Source organism: Schistocerca nitens, chromosome 2 (assembly GCF_023898315.1).
Source record: "Schistocerca nitens isolate TAMUIC-IGC-003100 chromosome 2, iqSchNite1.1, whole genome shotgun sequence".
Taxonomy (NCBI): Eukaryota; Metazoa; Arthropoda; class Insecta; order Orthoptera; family Acrididae; genus Schistocerca; species Schistocerca nitens.
In genome coordinates, this window is record NC_064615.1 from 752,932,014 (window position 1) to 752,946,512 (window position 14,499).

At 36.5% G+C, this 14,499-nt stretch overlaps 1 protein-coding gene across 3 annotated transcripts in view; it reads left to right on the forward strand.

Moving 5' to 3' along the window:
* Positions 1–14,499, forward strand: part of LOC126236979 (organic cation transporter protein-like) — a 306,544-nt gene that overhangs the window by 150,857 nt on the left and 141,188 nt on the right. For all 3 annotated transcript variants that reach the window (XM_049946697.1, XM_049946698.1, XM_049946699.1), the window contains one exon: positions 11,822–12,001. In XM_049946697.1, the coding sequence (XP_049802654.1) occupies positions 11,822–12,001 (180 nt within the window). The remainder of the gene's footprint in view (positions 1–11,821; positions 12,002–14,499) is intronic.

Consider the following 14,499-nt stretch of genomic DNA (forward strand, 5'->3'; position numbering starts at 1 on the left):
ATTTTTAAATTAAACATCTGACCTCATATGATGTTATCTTTCATGATAATATATGAATTCCCTTTAAGTTACCACGGTTATTACTTGAATTTGAAGAATATTAACGTTACACTTTATTTATTTATTTATTCATCCGTAGACAACTTGTGTTGTATGGATGTCTTCAACTGTATACATGGAATGAGTATATACATAATAGTACTTCTGGTAGTACATATTTCTATGGTGCGACATAATCGTTTGTACACAAAACAAATACACACCAATCTTAGTTACAAATAAATATAAATTTACAAATGTATTCTTGCATGGGTTACACACGTCGGCCGCGGTGGCCGTGCGGTTCTAGGCGCTCCAGTCCGGAGCCGCGCTGCTGCTACGGTCGCAGGTTCGAATCCTGCCTCTGGCATGGCTGTGTGTGATGTCCTCAGGTTAGTTAGGTTTAAGTAGTTCTAAGTTCTAGGGGACTGATAACTGCAGCAGCTGAGTCCCATAGTGCTCAGAGCCATGGGTTACACAAAACAAATACACACCAATCTTAATTACAGATAAATATAAATTTACAAAGGTACTCTTGCATGAATTGAGGTGAACACATGTCATTTACAGTATTCTTTGACAGTATAGTAACATTTATCTGCTAAATAACTTTTTGCAGCTTTCCTAAAGGCATGTATTCGAGTTTCAGCTTTGATCTCCTCTGGAAGTCTATTATACTTTTTTATTCCATTAAATAATAAACTATTTTGGGTTTTTGTTTTGTTTTTTCGTATGAGATGCAAATGGTGGCAGGATCTAGTCCAGTGTTGATGTATAGATCTGTTTTGTGTGTACTGGTCAATGTGTTTCTTTATATATATCACAGTCTGAAAGATGTATTCACATGGTACTGTCAAGATTCCCATGGTTTTGAATAAATCAGTACAGTGAGCTCTCTTGCTGCTTTTTGTTATTATTCGTACAGCTCTCTTTTGCAGCTTGAAAATTGCTTGTATGTTCTGCACATTTGTACCCCAGAAGGTTATGCCATAACTAATTATTGAATGCACATATGCTAAGTATGTAGTCTTAGCGCATGAACTATTACATACTGACATAATTATCCGGAGTGCATAGCAAGCAGTAGCAATTTTCTTTTCTAGTGCTGCAATATGGTCAGTCCAGTCAAGCTGTGAGTCAACATGCATTCCTAGGAATTTGTGTTTGTGATACAATCTATAAGTTCATCTATAACTTTTAGGCCTATGCTATTATGTTTTTTATTTATGTGGAAATTAATACTGTTTGTTTTTTTAATATTGGAGGTTAATTTGTTACTTACTACCCACTTGCATACATGATCGTGAGTTTCTTCAGCTTTGTCTCTCAATTTGTCTGGTGACTCATCACTGATAAGGATGCTGCTATCATCTGCAAATAGTATTGCTTCCCCGTATTTGACACTCTGGGGAAAATCATTGATATATATTAGGAAGACTATTGGCCCTAACACACTTCCCTGAGGGACTCCTATGTTAATATGTTCTGGTTTGGAAATGTGTTTTGTCAATCTGCTGAACTTCGTTTGTGAGATCTCTACACACTGTACCCTATTTTCCAAGTACGATTGAAACCAATTATTTACTGTTCCCCTTATTCCTAGTGCCTCCATTTTGTTTAGTAGTATTTTGTGGTCTACCGTGTCAAATGCTTTGCTGTGGTCAAGGAATATGCCTGTTACATGTTCACCTTCGTCAAGTGCTTCTAAGACAAAAGTTGTGAAGTGAGCTACCGCTGAACCCGTGCTTCTTCCTGGCCTGAAACCAAACTGTTCTTTACACAGTAGGTTGTACTTGTTTAGGAAATCCATTAGTCTCTTTTTCATTATATTTTCTGTTACCTTGGAAAAGGATGAGAGTAATGAGATGGGCCTATAGTTTTCTATATTTTCTGGATCGCCGTTCTTAAATAGAGGCAGGACTTTTGCACATTTTAAGTATTCTGGGAAGCAGCCTGCAGTGAAAGATTCATTTATGATGTGTGCCAAAGGATGTTGTATGCTGTCAATGCAGTCCTTCAGTAAGCACACTGGCACTTCATCTAAACCTGCTGGTGTTTTATTCTTTAGATTCTTCACAACCATCCTTACTTCTTGTGTAGAAGTCGGTAACAGTAACATTGAGTTAGCCATACAGTTCAATTTTTGTTCAGGCTGTTTTCTGCCAAACTTTTGCTGTAGCTTGGTAGCAACACTGCTGAAGTACTCATTTACAGTATTTGCTAGTGTATTTGGGCTATGTATAATAGAACCATTATGTTTCATTTGAATGTTTACTGTTTTTAATTTATTACTGTTTGTTTCCTGTTTGGTAACAGTCCAGGCTGATTTAATTTTTTCTGCCTTTTCTATAATACTGTCATTGTGGGCTTTTTTGCATCTCATAATACTCTTCTGTATATTCTTTTGTATGTGGTAGTAGTTTAGGAAACCAGGATCACTATGGTAGTTTTTTAACCTGTTCAGTTGTTTGAGTGTTGCAGAGCATTTCCTTATTCCTTTGGTCACCCAGGTATTTCTTTTGTGTGAGTGTACTACAGTTTGCACCTTTGGGAATGCTTCATCAAATCTGAGTTTAAATAGTGACATGAATTTAGAAAATTTCTTATTTACACTAGTTTCAGCATACACTTCTTCCCAAGTTATACTGTTTATTTGCTTGGCAAATTCTGATCTGTTTGGTTTGGAGAAAACCCTTCTGTATGTGTATGTTTTCGTTGTATTGTCTATATTTATGTTTAATTTTAGGATTTGACAGGAGCGATCAGAAAGGCCAAGGTTATCTACAATAATTTCACAACTTTCTTTATCTATGTCTGTGATGATGTGATCAATTGTTGATGATGAGTTTTTGGCTATCCTCATGGTTCTGTTAACTATTGGTAATAACTTATAACAGCGCAATATATTCAAGAATGAGTTACAGAATCTGTCTGGGTTTTGTGTGTTTATATTTAAGTCTCCACAAATGAGAACCTTCCCTTTAGGAATCGAAGCCATGTCTAGAATCTGGATTAGTTTTGCAGTGAAAGTATCTATATCACCACTGGGTGAACGGTAAATACATATTATAGTTAACCTTTGTGCCTCATCTGTCTTACTTATGTCTATGGCTGATATTTCTATGTGTTTTTCCTCACTTACAGAATTAGTATCATTTCTAATTTTATAGGCAATTCCTTGCTTAACATATATACATGATCCACCACCTCTAATGGTGCTTCTACAATGACATGCTAGTATATATGAGTTTAAATTTATTAATGTTATTTCAGTTCCTCTACACCAATGTTCAGTAATGCATGTGACTGAACTGTTTAAAGTTTGTAGTTCCACTTCTAATTGTTGCACTTTGTTTCTGACAGATTGTATATTTTGATGAAAGACTGAGAAACGAGCACAGCTTACCTTGCCTGTATCTTTTGTTTGCATTTTGTTGACAGTGACTGATGCTTTGCGCCGGTTTGTCCCAGTTTTTTTCTCCTCTTGGTGCTGAACCATAAAAAATCTTCCTTTGGAGTGATGTACTTTATTGTCCTCTGGCTCCTTCTGATGGGGTGTGGTTTAGCTGGTGGCTTCTCCATTGGTACTGTCGTTTCTGGTGCTACTGCTGTTGTTGGCTTTGCTGTTGTCTGTCCCACTGTTGCTGTGTCTCCTGTTCTTATTGTTGTTGGTGGTGGTGAAGGTTCTGCTGATGTCAGTTCTGCTGCTGATGAGATGACTGCCTTTGTTGATTTTTCTTGTATTGTGGAATGTTCTATTACTGATAGTGGTATAACAGTTGTTTTTGTGTTGAAGGTGTTTTGAAGTAGTTTTAGTTCCTTCATTATCATGTTCGCCAGATATTCTTTCCCAATACTGTTTAGGTGTAGTCCATGTTGTGTATGGAATCTACGACCTATATTATTTATATTAACACAGTCAACATTTTTAAAACGTCTACAGATTTCGGCAAACTGATAGTTGGCTTTTTGTATTTCTGTATTTACACATGATTGGTTATCCAGATCGTGCCGATGTGTATTCACGATTATCACGTTTGTATGCGTGAGGTTCCTCAGAGACTGTTTAAGATAACGTGTAGCATTTGCAGTTTCATTTTTATATACATCGTTTGAACCTCCGATGAGTATTACACAGTCTTTAATCGTGTAGATTTTTAACCTCTCTAGATTCAGTCGTTTTTATTATTTCCGCTAGTGGGGCTCCCAGTTTTACTATGCTACACAAACTTCTATTAGTTTTCTCTTTAATTTTCTTTGCGAGTCCACGGCCACGACTATCTGAAAGCATGAGTATTTTATTATGCGAGTTATCTGTTACAATGTTTTTCGTTTGAGTGTCTGTTTGTATCGGTATTTTGTGACGTACTTCAAGGTCATTTTGTACCAGTATTGTCTCATGAAGTTCATATGACACTTTATCGCTGTTTCGAGATTTTTTGATTTGTTTAGACTGTTCACTGGTGGTTTTAGGCCTACTATCTTGAATGTTTTTCCTCCCAAGCGACTCGTAACGGCTCGTTTTACCCTCGCTGTCTACAATTGCGAGTACTTCAAACGAGTTTACATGCACGAAATTGTTCACACGATTTAACACTTCTTGTTTGTTGTTTTTAAACGTAGCTTGGTTGTTTTTAAACGTAGCTTTGTTCCAGTTTTTGGAAGCATGCGAAATGTTTAGCACCGAGTCCCGCGTGTAGCACGTACCTTGTTTTGATCGGAGATCATAATTTTCTTTCGTGAGCCATGAAATTTCTTTACGAAGCACTTCGACAATTTTCTGTAGGCTGATAACACGTTCATTTAATTTTGTTGTAACACCATTATCATTCACATAATGACTGTTTTTCACTACGGAGTTGTAATTTTCGCGCACAGGAATATTACGTACACTTGAATCTGTCACCATCTTGATCTTTCTGAAAACTCTTGGGGGTTGCAATGCCATCAATGATGTGATGTGTTGGGATCCAGGTATCCAGTTGCAATGACAGTAATGTTTTTTGTTAAAATTATATTGTCTGACAAAAAATGAAATATCCAGAAGACGTTGTCGGATGTCAGTGTAACTTTGTGCTGATCATTGTCAGGTATGTAAATGATTAGTTTCCATTTTCTGTAAAGGCGGAATGGCCACCTGAGTGCAGCACTATTGTTATCAAGCCTGTAGGATATTCAACCTGCGTGAACAACATCACATGTTGAGCTATACGGAGAAGCCATGCGCCCATGTGGGACAATGAAATAAAGAAAATACAGCAGTTTGGACAGAGTCTCATTGTAGGTCTCCATTTGGCTGGCTGGTCAAATTGTGCAATATCGAAAGGTTTCGGGCATCTGGATGTGACACTGGCCTGATGTTGAACATCATGGAATATGAGGGCAGACACAGTCGTCGTCAAGGTTCTGATTGATCACAGTAAGGGAGGATCACCATATCATGCACCGAGCACATTGAACCCCTTCGCTCGCCATCCAAGTACAAGTAATAAACTCCCAGCAACAATCCATGTCATCCTGCACCATTGGTCGGAGGCTAGCAAGTGCTGGACTAGGGAATTACTGGTCCCCATGTAGCCTGCCGCTAAAACCACAATGCAAATGGCTACATTTGGAGTGGTACCGTGAGCAGGAAGAATGGACTGTTGATAAATGGTGTCACATCGTTTTCAGCAATGACTCGAGTTTCTGCATTGCCCTGAACAGCCACCATCGGTCAGTATGATGGCAACTTGGGAAGAGGTCCCATTCTTTCATTGTTTTAGAACAGCTGTGTTACTCCTGGTGTCATGTTGTAGAGATCATTTGTGATGTGCCCATAAGCTCTTGCATTTGGGTATGACTTCAGGTTATAGTGATTGAGAGGACTCAGATGATAAAATTTTACATCTGACATGCTGTATCCTCTTGTGTCACCTCTTCATGATACAGTATCCTGACACCATTTTTCAAAAGAACAATTCTCATCCACATGTGACATGTGTCTCTATAAATGTCTGTGAGACACTGAGGTACTTGTGTGACCAGGAAGGTCTCCAGATCTATCTCCAATAGAAGATGTGTGGGACCACATCAGACATTAACTCTGTCCCAGTGCCAGTTTGTGGTGTAAAATCTGGCAATGGACTTGTGAGGAGGGGAAGGGGGGTTGACGTCATAACCCATATGAAGTCAAACAAATGTGAAGTTGCTCTTCAAAGTTATTTTTTGAGACTTAAAGCTGATAAGAACATATAGCCAAAATAGTGTCACACATGGAAAAAGAACTTGCAGTGCAAGAATCTTTCTTTGTATATCACTGTATGGTGCACAGAGCCTTTCGTCAATGGATTGAGTAAGCAGTACACAGCAGATGCCTCTTGCATTTTCAATAGAAGAAATATGGTATATATTTATAATATATGCGAAACTACTTGTTGGTAATTTGTAATGCAATGTGTCTGAATTTGGCTCATAGCTTCTGTTATTTAGGCCTATACAAAAGAGCACTAAATATTGAGCACATGTTGGCTACAATGAACTCATAACAAAATTAAAACGAGATGAACTAGTCACAAAACAGGATTGACAAGGTGTCATTATGATGCACATTAAATATGAAGCTAATGTTTCCAACAATGAATGTACACTTTGAGCTGTGAGATCAGACTGTTGTGAGAAGTTTTATTTCATATTCACATCTGTTGGCTTTGCTACCTTACAAACGAATTTCCACCTTGCAATCTAATATGAATCTATGGTAAAGCGAAAGAGAGCTTGGAATCATTAAGATATTTTGGGTGAAAAACACTGTAGAAAACAAGTTCTGCTGATAGGTAGCAGTTGTGGGAGAGGTGTAGCCCAACAGTTCCAGGCTGCCAGGTCACAAGTTTTGTGACACAAAGTGCTAGTCTTAGTCAGTTATCTAACAGAAATCTTAGGACAGTTGTGTAAGGATTTCAACAGAGATGATCAATTGTTCACAGTTGAGGGATGTCTAAAGAAACTTGCTAACAAGAAAGAAGAAACCCTCAAGGTAGATGTATCTTGGATTTGCTGTGCTGCAGAAAATGATCATTGCAGGTGACAAAGTGAGAACCACTGTTATAATGACCAGGGAAAAGCCAGCAGATGTTGGTGTGAGAGGTACATATAATCTCTGACCTAGGCTCAGCTCCAGTCCATCACCAGAATGGAGGCTTCAACTTTCACAATGCCAGTATACAAATGCACTTAAATTTAGTGTTGTGGTAAATTCAGACTGACAACAGGAAATCAAATTAATGGAAACTCCCACTTCAACACCTAAGATTAGACAGAAACTGAAATCTACTTATTTCATCACAATATCAGGGAATATAAAATAAACTAAATGGACTGTCAGTTGCTAGTGAGTCCTCAGCAGTTGAAAAGAAATTTGTCATTTGTATGTCTGAGCGCCATATATCCATAGCAATACAAAACCTTAAAGTGACAATGAACTGTCGCATTTTCATAGATAACAAAGAAGAGGTCACTTTCACAAGAAACAGTAAATGTATCAAATCTAAATGTATTCATCCTCATAGAGTTATTGTGATCATTACTTATGTCCAAATTCAGCCTACAGATCACTTTCCTTTATTTCCATTTGACCAGTTTTGGACTAGCTGCCCATCTTCAGACCTATTACAGCTGGTTCAAATTATAAATGGTTTCAAATTCAAGTTAGCAAGCTTCAAGAGTTTTGGGAAATTAGTTGTAACATGAATGTACATAACCTATGATTTGTTATAGTTACAGATTTATAAAATTAAGAAACCTGATTGGTGCAACACCTACAACACTGAGAAACACACTGTGTTTGTAGAGAATGGGCTGATGTAATTCATAATAACTTCATCAATCACAATGCAAAATTTAATAGCATTAAAGAAGTTTAAAACAACTTTACAAAACCATTATGAAAAATTTGTAAAATATTTTGTAGAAGGATCATAATGGGTGGGAAGTTCATAGCACTCAAAAGTGGCCTGTATGGACCGAACATTAAAGATGTTGCTAATTGTAGGAAACGAAACATTGATGAAGAAGTTATTATTGTTAAAAACTTTAAAACAGCTTTAAAAGTTCCAAAAATATCTTCTTCCATTTGGCATTACATTTGAAGCATTTATAATATGAGCCAACTGTAATTATAAAATAATTTTTTTGTAATAGATTTGAAGATGGACAGCTGGCCCAAAACCAGTTTTATGTAAATAACGGAAAGCAAAATACAAAAATAAGTACTTATACATGTGCTTTTGAGTTAACACTGAATTATATGGTTCTTGTTATGGTTACAGTGAACAGGTACCCACAAGCTAACTGGGAAATTGTCATGAAAACATTTGAAGCCCTATTGTTCTGTATGTCAGGCAGAAAGATTTGTGGTGATTTTAATTTAGACATCTTAAAGGAATCTGACAGGAAAAATGATGAATAGATGCAATTAGGCACGTGCCTGCAGAAAATGAATTGGCGGATCACAAAGTACGGTTAGTCACATTAAAAAAGTCAGCTATATGGACAATCCAGAAACCTTCAGAGAAAATGATGAGAGTAACCAATGATTTGGGAAGATTTTAGGAAAAGCTAAAAAAAAGTTAATTGAGGTCAAGTTTATGATGAACTTAATGCCACTTCATCATATTTACAAAGAAAGACTGTCGTTAGAACAAAATAAGAAAATCTATTAAATAGCTAAAACAAGTGAGGAACCTGGAGTACTTTCATATTGTAAACATGGAGGTGTAATGCAGCATTTTAATAAAAATAGTTAAAAATCCAGGAGTATGCTCATTTTGCCAGACAATAAAATGAAATCTGTATAGAATATTTTAAAAGAGAGGCAGAGAAAGAAACCTTAGAAAATGACACTATTTCTATTGAAGAGAATAGATAAACTACAAAAGACAGTTCATGTGTAGCAATATTAAGAAATAAAACAATGGAAAATCTATAATGGAGTAGTGACAATATTATGAAAAGGATAGATTGCTACTCACCATATAATGGACATGTTTAATCGCAGACAGGCACAACAAAAAGACTCCTAAACAAGTAAGCTTTTGGACAAAAATGCCTTTTCCTGAAATAAGTAGGCAACACACACACACACACACACACACACATGCCCATGTGGCCAGAGACAGTGGTACTTTGTGTGTGTGTGTGTGTGTGTGTGTGTGTGTGTGTGTGTGTGTGTGTGTGTGGCCCATTCGGCCAAAAGCTTACTTGTTTAGCAGTCTTTTTCTTGTGCCTGTCTGTGACTCAGTTTATCCACCACATGTTCAGATATTAATAAATCCTTTTTGAAAGTGGATGAAAGCATTGATTCAAGAACTTCAGAATGAAAGCAGTGAACAAATATGGAGTAAAATTAATGAAATCAATAATTCACACACAACTCCATCTGTAACACAAAACGTAATTATCCTCCAAAGTAAAATTTATTGTGGAGTTGATAATATGTCCAATAAGGCAATAAATGGTTCTTGCCATTTAATGTGTAACATTCTTGGTCATATTTTTAATACTTCATTAATTCAGGGTATTTCCCAGACAGATTAAAATATGCTATTGTTTGGCTTCTAATGAGGGAGATGACTCCACATATCAGCTGGCTAGTCTCACTTCTTATACCATTTTCCAAACTTTTTCAGGAGGCACTGTAGACCTCCAGAATTGTCACTCACCTGTGTAGTAATAAGATAGTAAGTCAATTAGAGTTAAGTTTTCAAAAGGGTTGCTCTGCTGAGATGGCTATTTGTATTTACATATTTCACTGGTGTGCATACTTTGTTAAACAGTAAAAAATGTAATCTTAACAATGATAATGAGCTGATGCATAAAAGTGAAAGACCTATATCTCAGTAAGAGCAAAAACTTTAAGCTTCTTCGTTTATGGAAAGGAGTGTTCAAAAATCTATTAAGAATTCTTTTAAACCTACTAAGAAAATTTCCAGAGCATCTGATGCAGCCAGAAACGTTATCTCAAAGAATGTTTTACACTTTATCTACATCACATTTCTGTAAAGCAGAGGAGAATATTTCTAACAAAATGTATCCCTAGAAAACCTGGAAATTTATTCAATTCTTTTACATAAAGTTAGATGATCTTTCATATGATACTCTTTGATCAATTTTATCAGAAAGTAAAAATTCACTTGAGAAAACTATAAGCCTATGAGACAGCATTTCTGGCCATAACTTACCTTCAAGAGGCAAACTTTTTAGCCCTGCTGAGAGACATTTATAAAAGTAAATAAAACCACCCTAGCTTTTGGAACTATTAGTCCTTCCTTAGAGAGGAGAGGAATAGTTTTGGGGTGATTGCAAAGGAAGAGCAGATTACTCAGAACCCATTGTGAGAGGGATTCACTTGTTGTAAGGAAAGAAGGCAGGCAAAGATCTTTGTGAAAGCCAGCAATTCCATCTCATAATTTTGTACTTCTCTCATTAATGTGTTAGGTACACTATGCCTGCAATTACTTTTGAAAAGCTAGAGGATAGTGACAGTAGTTTATGATCTTGTTGGTCGTATCTGTTATTCGACTCTCCAAATTCCCTGCAGAGGAAAAGTAGGCATACAGTAGATAAAGGAAAAAAGTATACTGTATGAGAGGAAAGATGTTCCTTAACTTCTGTAAAGGTCAGTTTGATCGATTAGAAGAGGTGCACTGGGAAACCATATAAAGTATATACTTTCTTTGCTATCTTTGATTTTTGCTGCTGGTATATGGGCCTGGTTTGGCAAAAAATATAAAAATCAGCTCAGAAGGAAACATAATACAAGCAATGTGATGAATAAAAATACATGTCTTAACATGATAGTGTCATTAAGAAAATGTGACAAAAATATAGTTTAATTAAAACCATATCACTAAATCATCTTCAAAATGTATGTGGAAACTGTAAAAAGAAAGGAAAGGAGCATCACATTAAAAGCAATTAACAGTACTTTATCCTACAACTGTCCAAGAAGTTCTTCTCCTAGTTTTGGAAGGAATGAAGCTTAACATTAGAAATGTCATTGGCAATGAGACCAGTACCGTTGCCTGGAGCTTATTTATCATACTAACAGCTTACATCTATTCTTTTATTATTTTTTACATTCCTAGAATCTCACTTCATGTTACCAGTAATTGAAGTGTGTGCCCATGGAATTATTGTGACATACCTTGTGCTGTTTTAGCATAAATTAATTCCATCTTATTGCTCCTGTCTACTCAGAGTTTAATATATGGCAGGACATCAACTATTTTAGCCTGAAATGATTTATAATTTGGCATGGACCAAAAGAAGGGAGTGATACTGGAGGGATCTACATATTTTGTAAACAGAAATATGCCACACCAGCATGTGAATGAAAAATCCACAGAATAAAAACTGATAGACTGCACGAAACATGAAAAGCAGCACATAGTATATTCTCACTGTCAAGATGATGTAACTTCATGTCACATTGCTTCTGCTCCTCTGACTGCAACAAAATACAGGAAAAGGGTATTATATCAAGTGGAAACCAATTTCAGGTTAAATGAGCAGATGCCAGTTATTACAATGCTTGTGAGAATTATGTAGATACTTGTCACAGAGATGACGGTTATCATATTTCATGGTAAAAATATATTTGATGTACCATACTCTGTCACTCAGCAATAGCCAAGATTCTTTAATACAGTTATTTATCAAGCTCCATCATACTTTTTGTAATCTAGTGAACTTTCCATTACTAATTAACTGGCAGCATCAAAAGCATTCCTCTTTTTTTGGACAGGACCCACTGCTGGATGTCAGAATGGGAAGGGAGCACAAGAAGAGACAACCATGGCACATGTTCCTGCTTCTGGCTCTTGTGAAAATTCCCTCTGCCTGGCAAATGGCCAGCGTTCTCGTGATTGGTCCAGATAAACGTCCTGGAACTTACTGGTGTAGTTCAGGACAACTTTCACCTGAGGTGAGTGCTACCCAAGAAATCGGAAATATAAATATCTATAAAATTTAAAATATACAATCAGTTTTGATGTGTTGTTCCATATGAAATAAAATTGTTTACGCATTTCTGTCAAGTTCCTTCACCGATAATTTTTGTTGATGATTTAGACTCAGATCAGATGCTTGTCAGTCATAGCACAAGACAATACACTGTAATAGATGAGTTTCTATTCAGATCTCTTTTAAGATATTCATATTGCATTATCAGTTTTGAGATTATACAATTCAGATGTCCTTATAGTCACAAAACTGATAATGTCAAAGTGAATACCTTAAATGAAAGACATTTACTCGGTATAAAGTTAAAGAAATGCAACTGAAGACTTAGCAGAATCAGAACCATGACTAATGTTTTATTACATTGGAACAGTGCAGGAAGGAAAATTTATTGTAAACAAAAAATTTAAAACATTATGGATATTAGAAATCTAAGGCAAAATAGCGTTAGTAATATGAAGGGAAAAAAAACAGATATTTCATGAAAATGTTTAATAAGCATGCATCATCATGCTCACTTTTCGATAAAGAGGCAGAAGATCTCAGCAAAAAGCTACAGAAGCTGATAAATGGCAAGAAACACACTCTAGGGGAAAAAAGAAGCACCATGATAGAATTATCTGAATGAGATGGAGTCAGTAGATGTGATGTACATGTACCTACAAACAAATTATTACAATTTCAGAAAATGAGCAAATCAATAATGCATTGATCCACCTCTGGCTCATACACAAGCTTTTCTTTGGCTTGGCATTGATGGATATAGTTGTTGGATGTCCTCTTGAGGGATATTGTGCCAAATTATGTCCAATTGGCGAGTTAGATTGTTAAGATGCTGAGCTGGTTGGAGGCCCTGTCCATAATGCTCCAAACATTTTCAATTGCAAAGAGATCTGGTGATGTAGCTGGCCAAGTTAGGGTTTGGCAAGCATGAAGACAAGCAGCAGAAATTCTCACCATGTGTGGGTAGGCATTACTTTGCTGAAATGTAACCCCAGGATGGCTTGCGACGAAGGGCAATAAAATGGAGCACAGAATATTGTTGATGTGCCACTGTAAGGGTGCCATGGATGACAACCAAAGGAGTTTGCTTAAAGAGAAAATAGCACACTAGGCCATCACTCCCAGTTGTCAGGCTGTATGGCGGGCGACAGTCATTTTGGTATCCCACCACTGTCTGAGGCGTCTCCAGACACATCTTTGGTCTGGAAGAGAGAGATTTTGAATGCAGTTTTTAAATTTTAGAACATTTTCAGGTGCAAATGTGGACTATGACTATAATTTATTGACTATGAACTGCAGATTTGAGAGTTTAAAAATGTGCAGCAGCAAATTTTGACTGCAAGATGGGAAAGGAATTCAGCATGAGTGGGTACGTCTCTCTCTTTCCTTCTTCAGTTTCCTTATACTTTCAAGCAGTGGAGCAACCTTGCACTGAGTCAGTAGTTTTGAGAAATAAAATAGTAAAGGCACTAGAGGACCAGGCAAAAAGACAAGGAACAACAGAAAACCGTGGATAACACACAAACCACTGAATTTAACTTACAAAAACAGACATATAAAAAATGAACCCCCAATGAAAGAGATAAAACGAAATACATACATCTAAAACATGAAATTAGCAGAAAGTGTAAAATGGCAAAGTAGGAATAGTTAGAATAGAAATCCAAAACTGTAGAAACATGCAGGACTGCAGAAAGGTAGATGACAACTGTACAAAAATTAAAGAGAACTTTTGAGAAAAGAGAATCACATGTATGGCAAGCCATAATAAACAAAGAAGGGAAGGCTGAAAGATGGGAGGAATGTATAGAAAAAAGGAAATAAACTTGAAGTAAAGTTTCTAGAAGAGAAGAAGTAGTACATGAAGATGACACTGAAGATATTATAATGCAAGAAGAATTTGACAGAGCACTGAAAGATTGAAATAAAAACAAGGCTCCTGGAGTAAACTGCACTTCCTGAGAATTATTGAGATCCTAGAGATCATGACAAGATTATTCCACCTGCTACAAACAGTATTGAGACAGGACTAATATTCTCAGATTTCAAGAAGAATTTATTAATCCCAGTTCCAAAGAAGACAGGTGCACAGAGATGTGACTATTACAGAACCATCAGTTTAATAAGTCATGATTGCAAAGTACTGACATCAGTTATTAACAGAAGAATGGAAAGGCTAATAGAAGCCAAGCTGGGAGAAAATCAGCTTGTGTTCCAGAGAAATGTAGGATCATGCAAGACAAAACTCGTCCTACAAATTTTGTTAAGACAACAAATTTGTTTACAGCATTTGCATATTTAGAGAAAATGTTTGACAGTGTAGAATGTCAAACAGTCTTTGATATTCTGAAAGTAGCAGGTTTAAAATGCAGGGAGAAACTGGTTATCTGCAACATGTACAGAAACCAGGTTAAATGACAGGAAAGGAAAGTACTAGTTCATAAGGGAGTGAGATGGGGT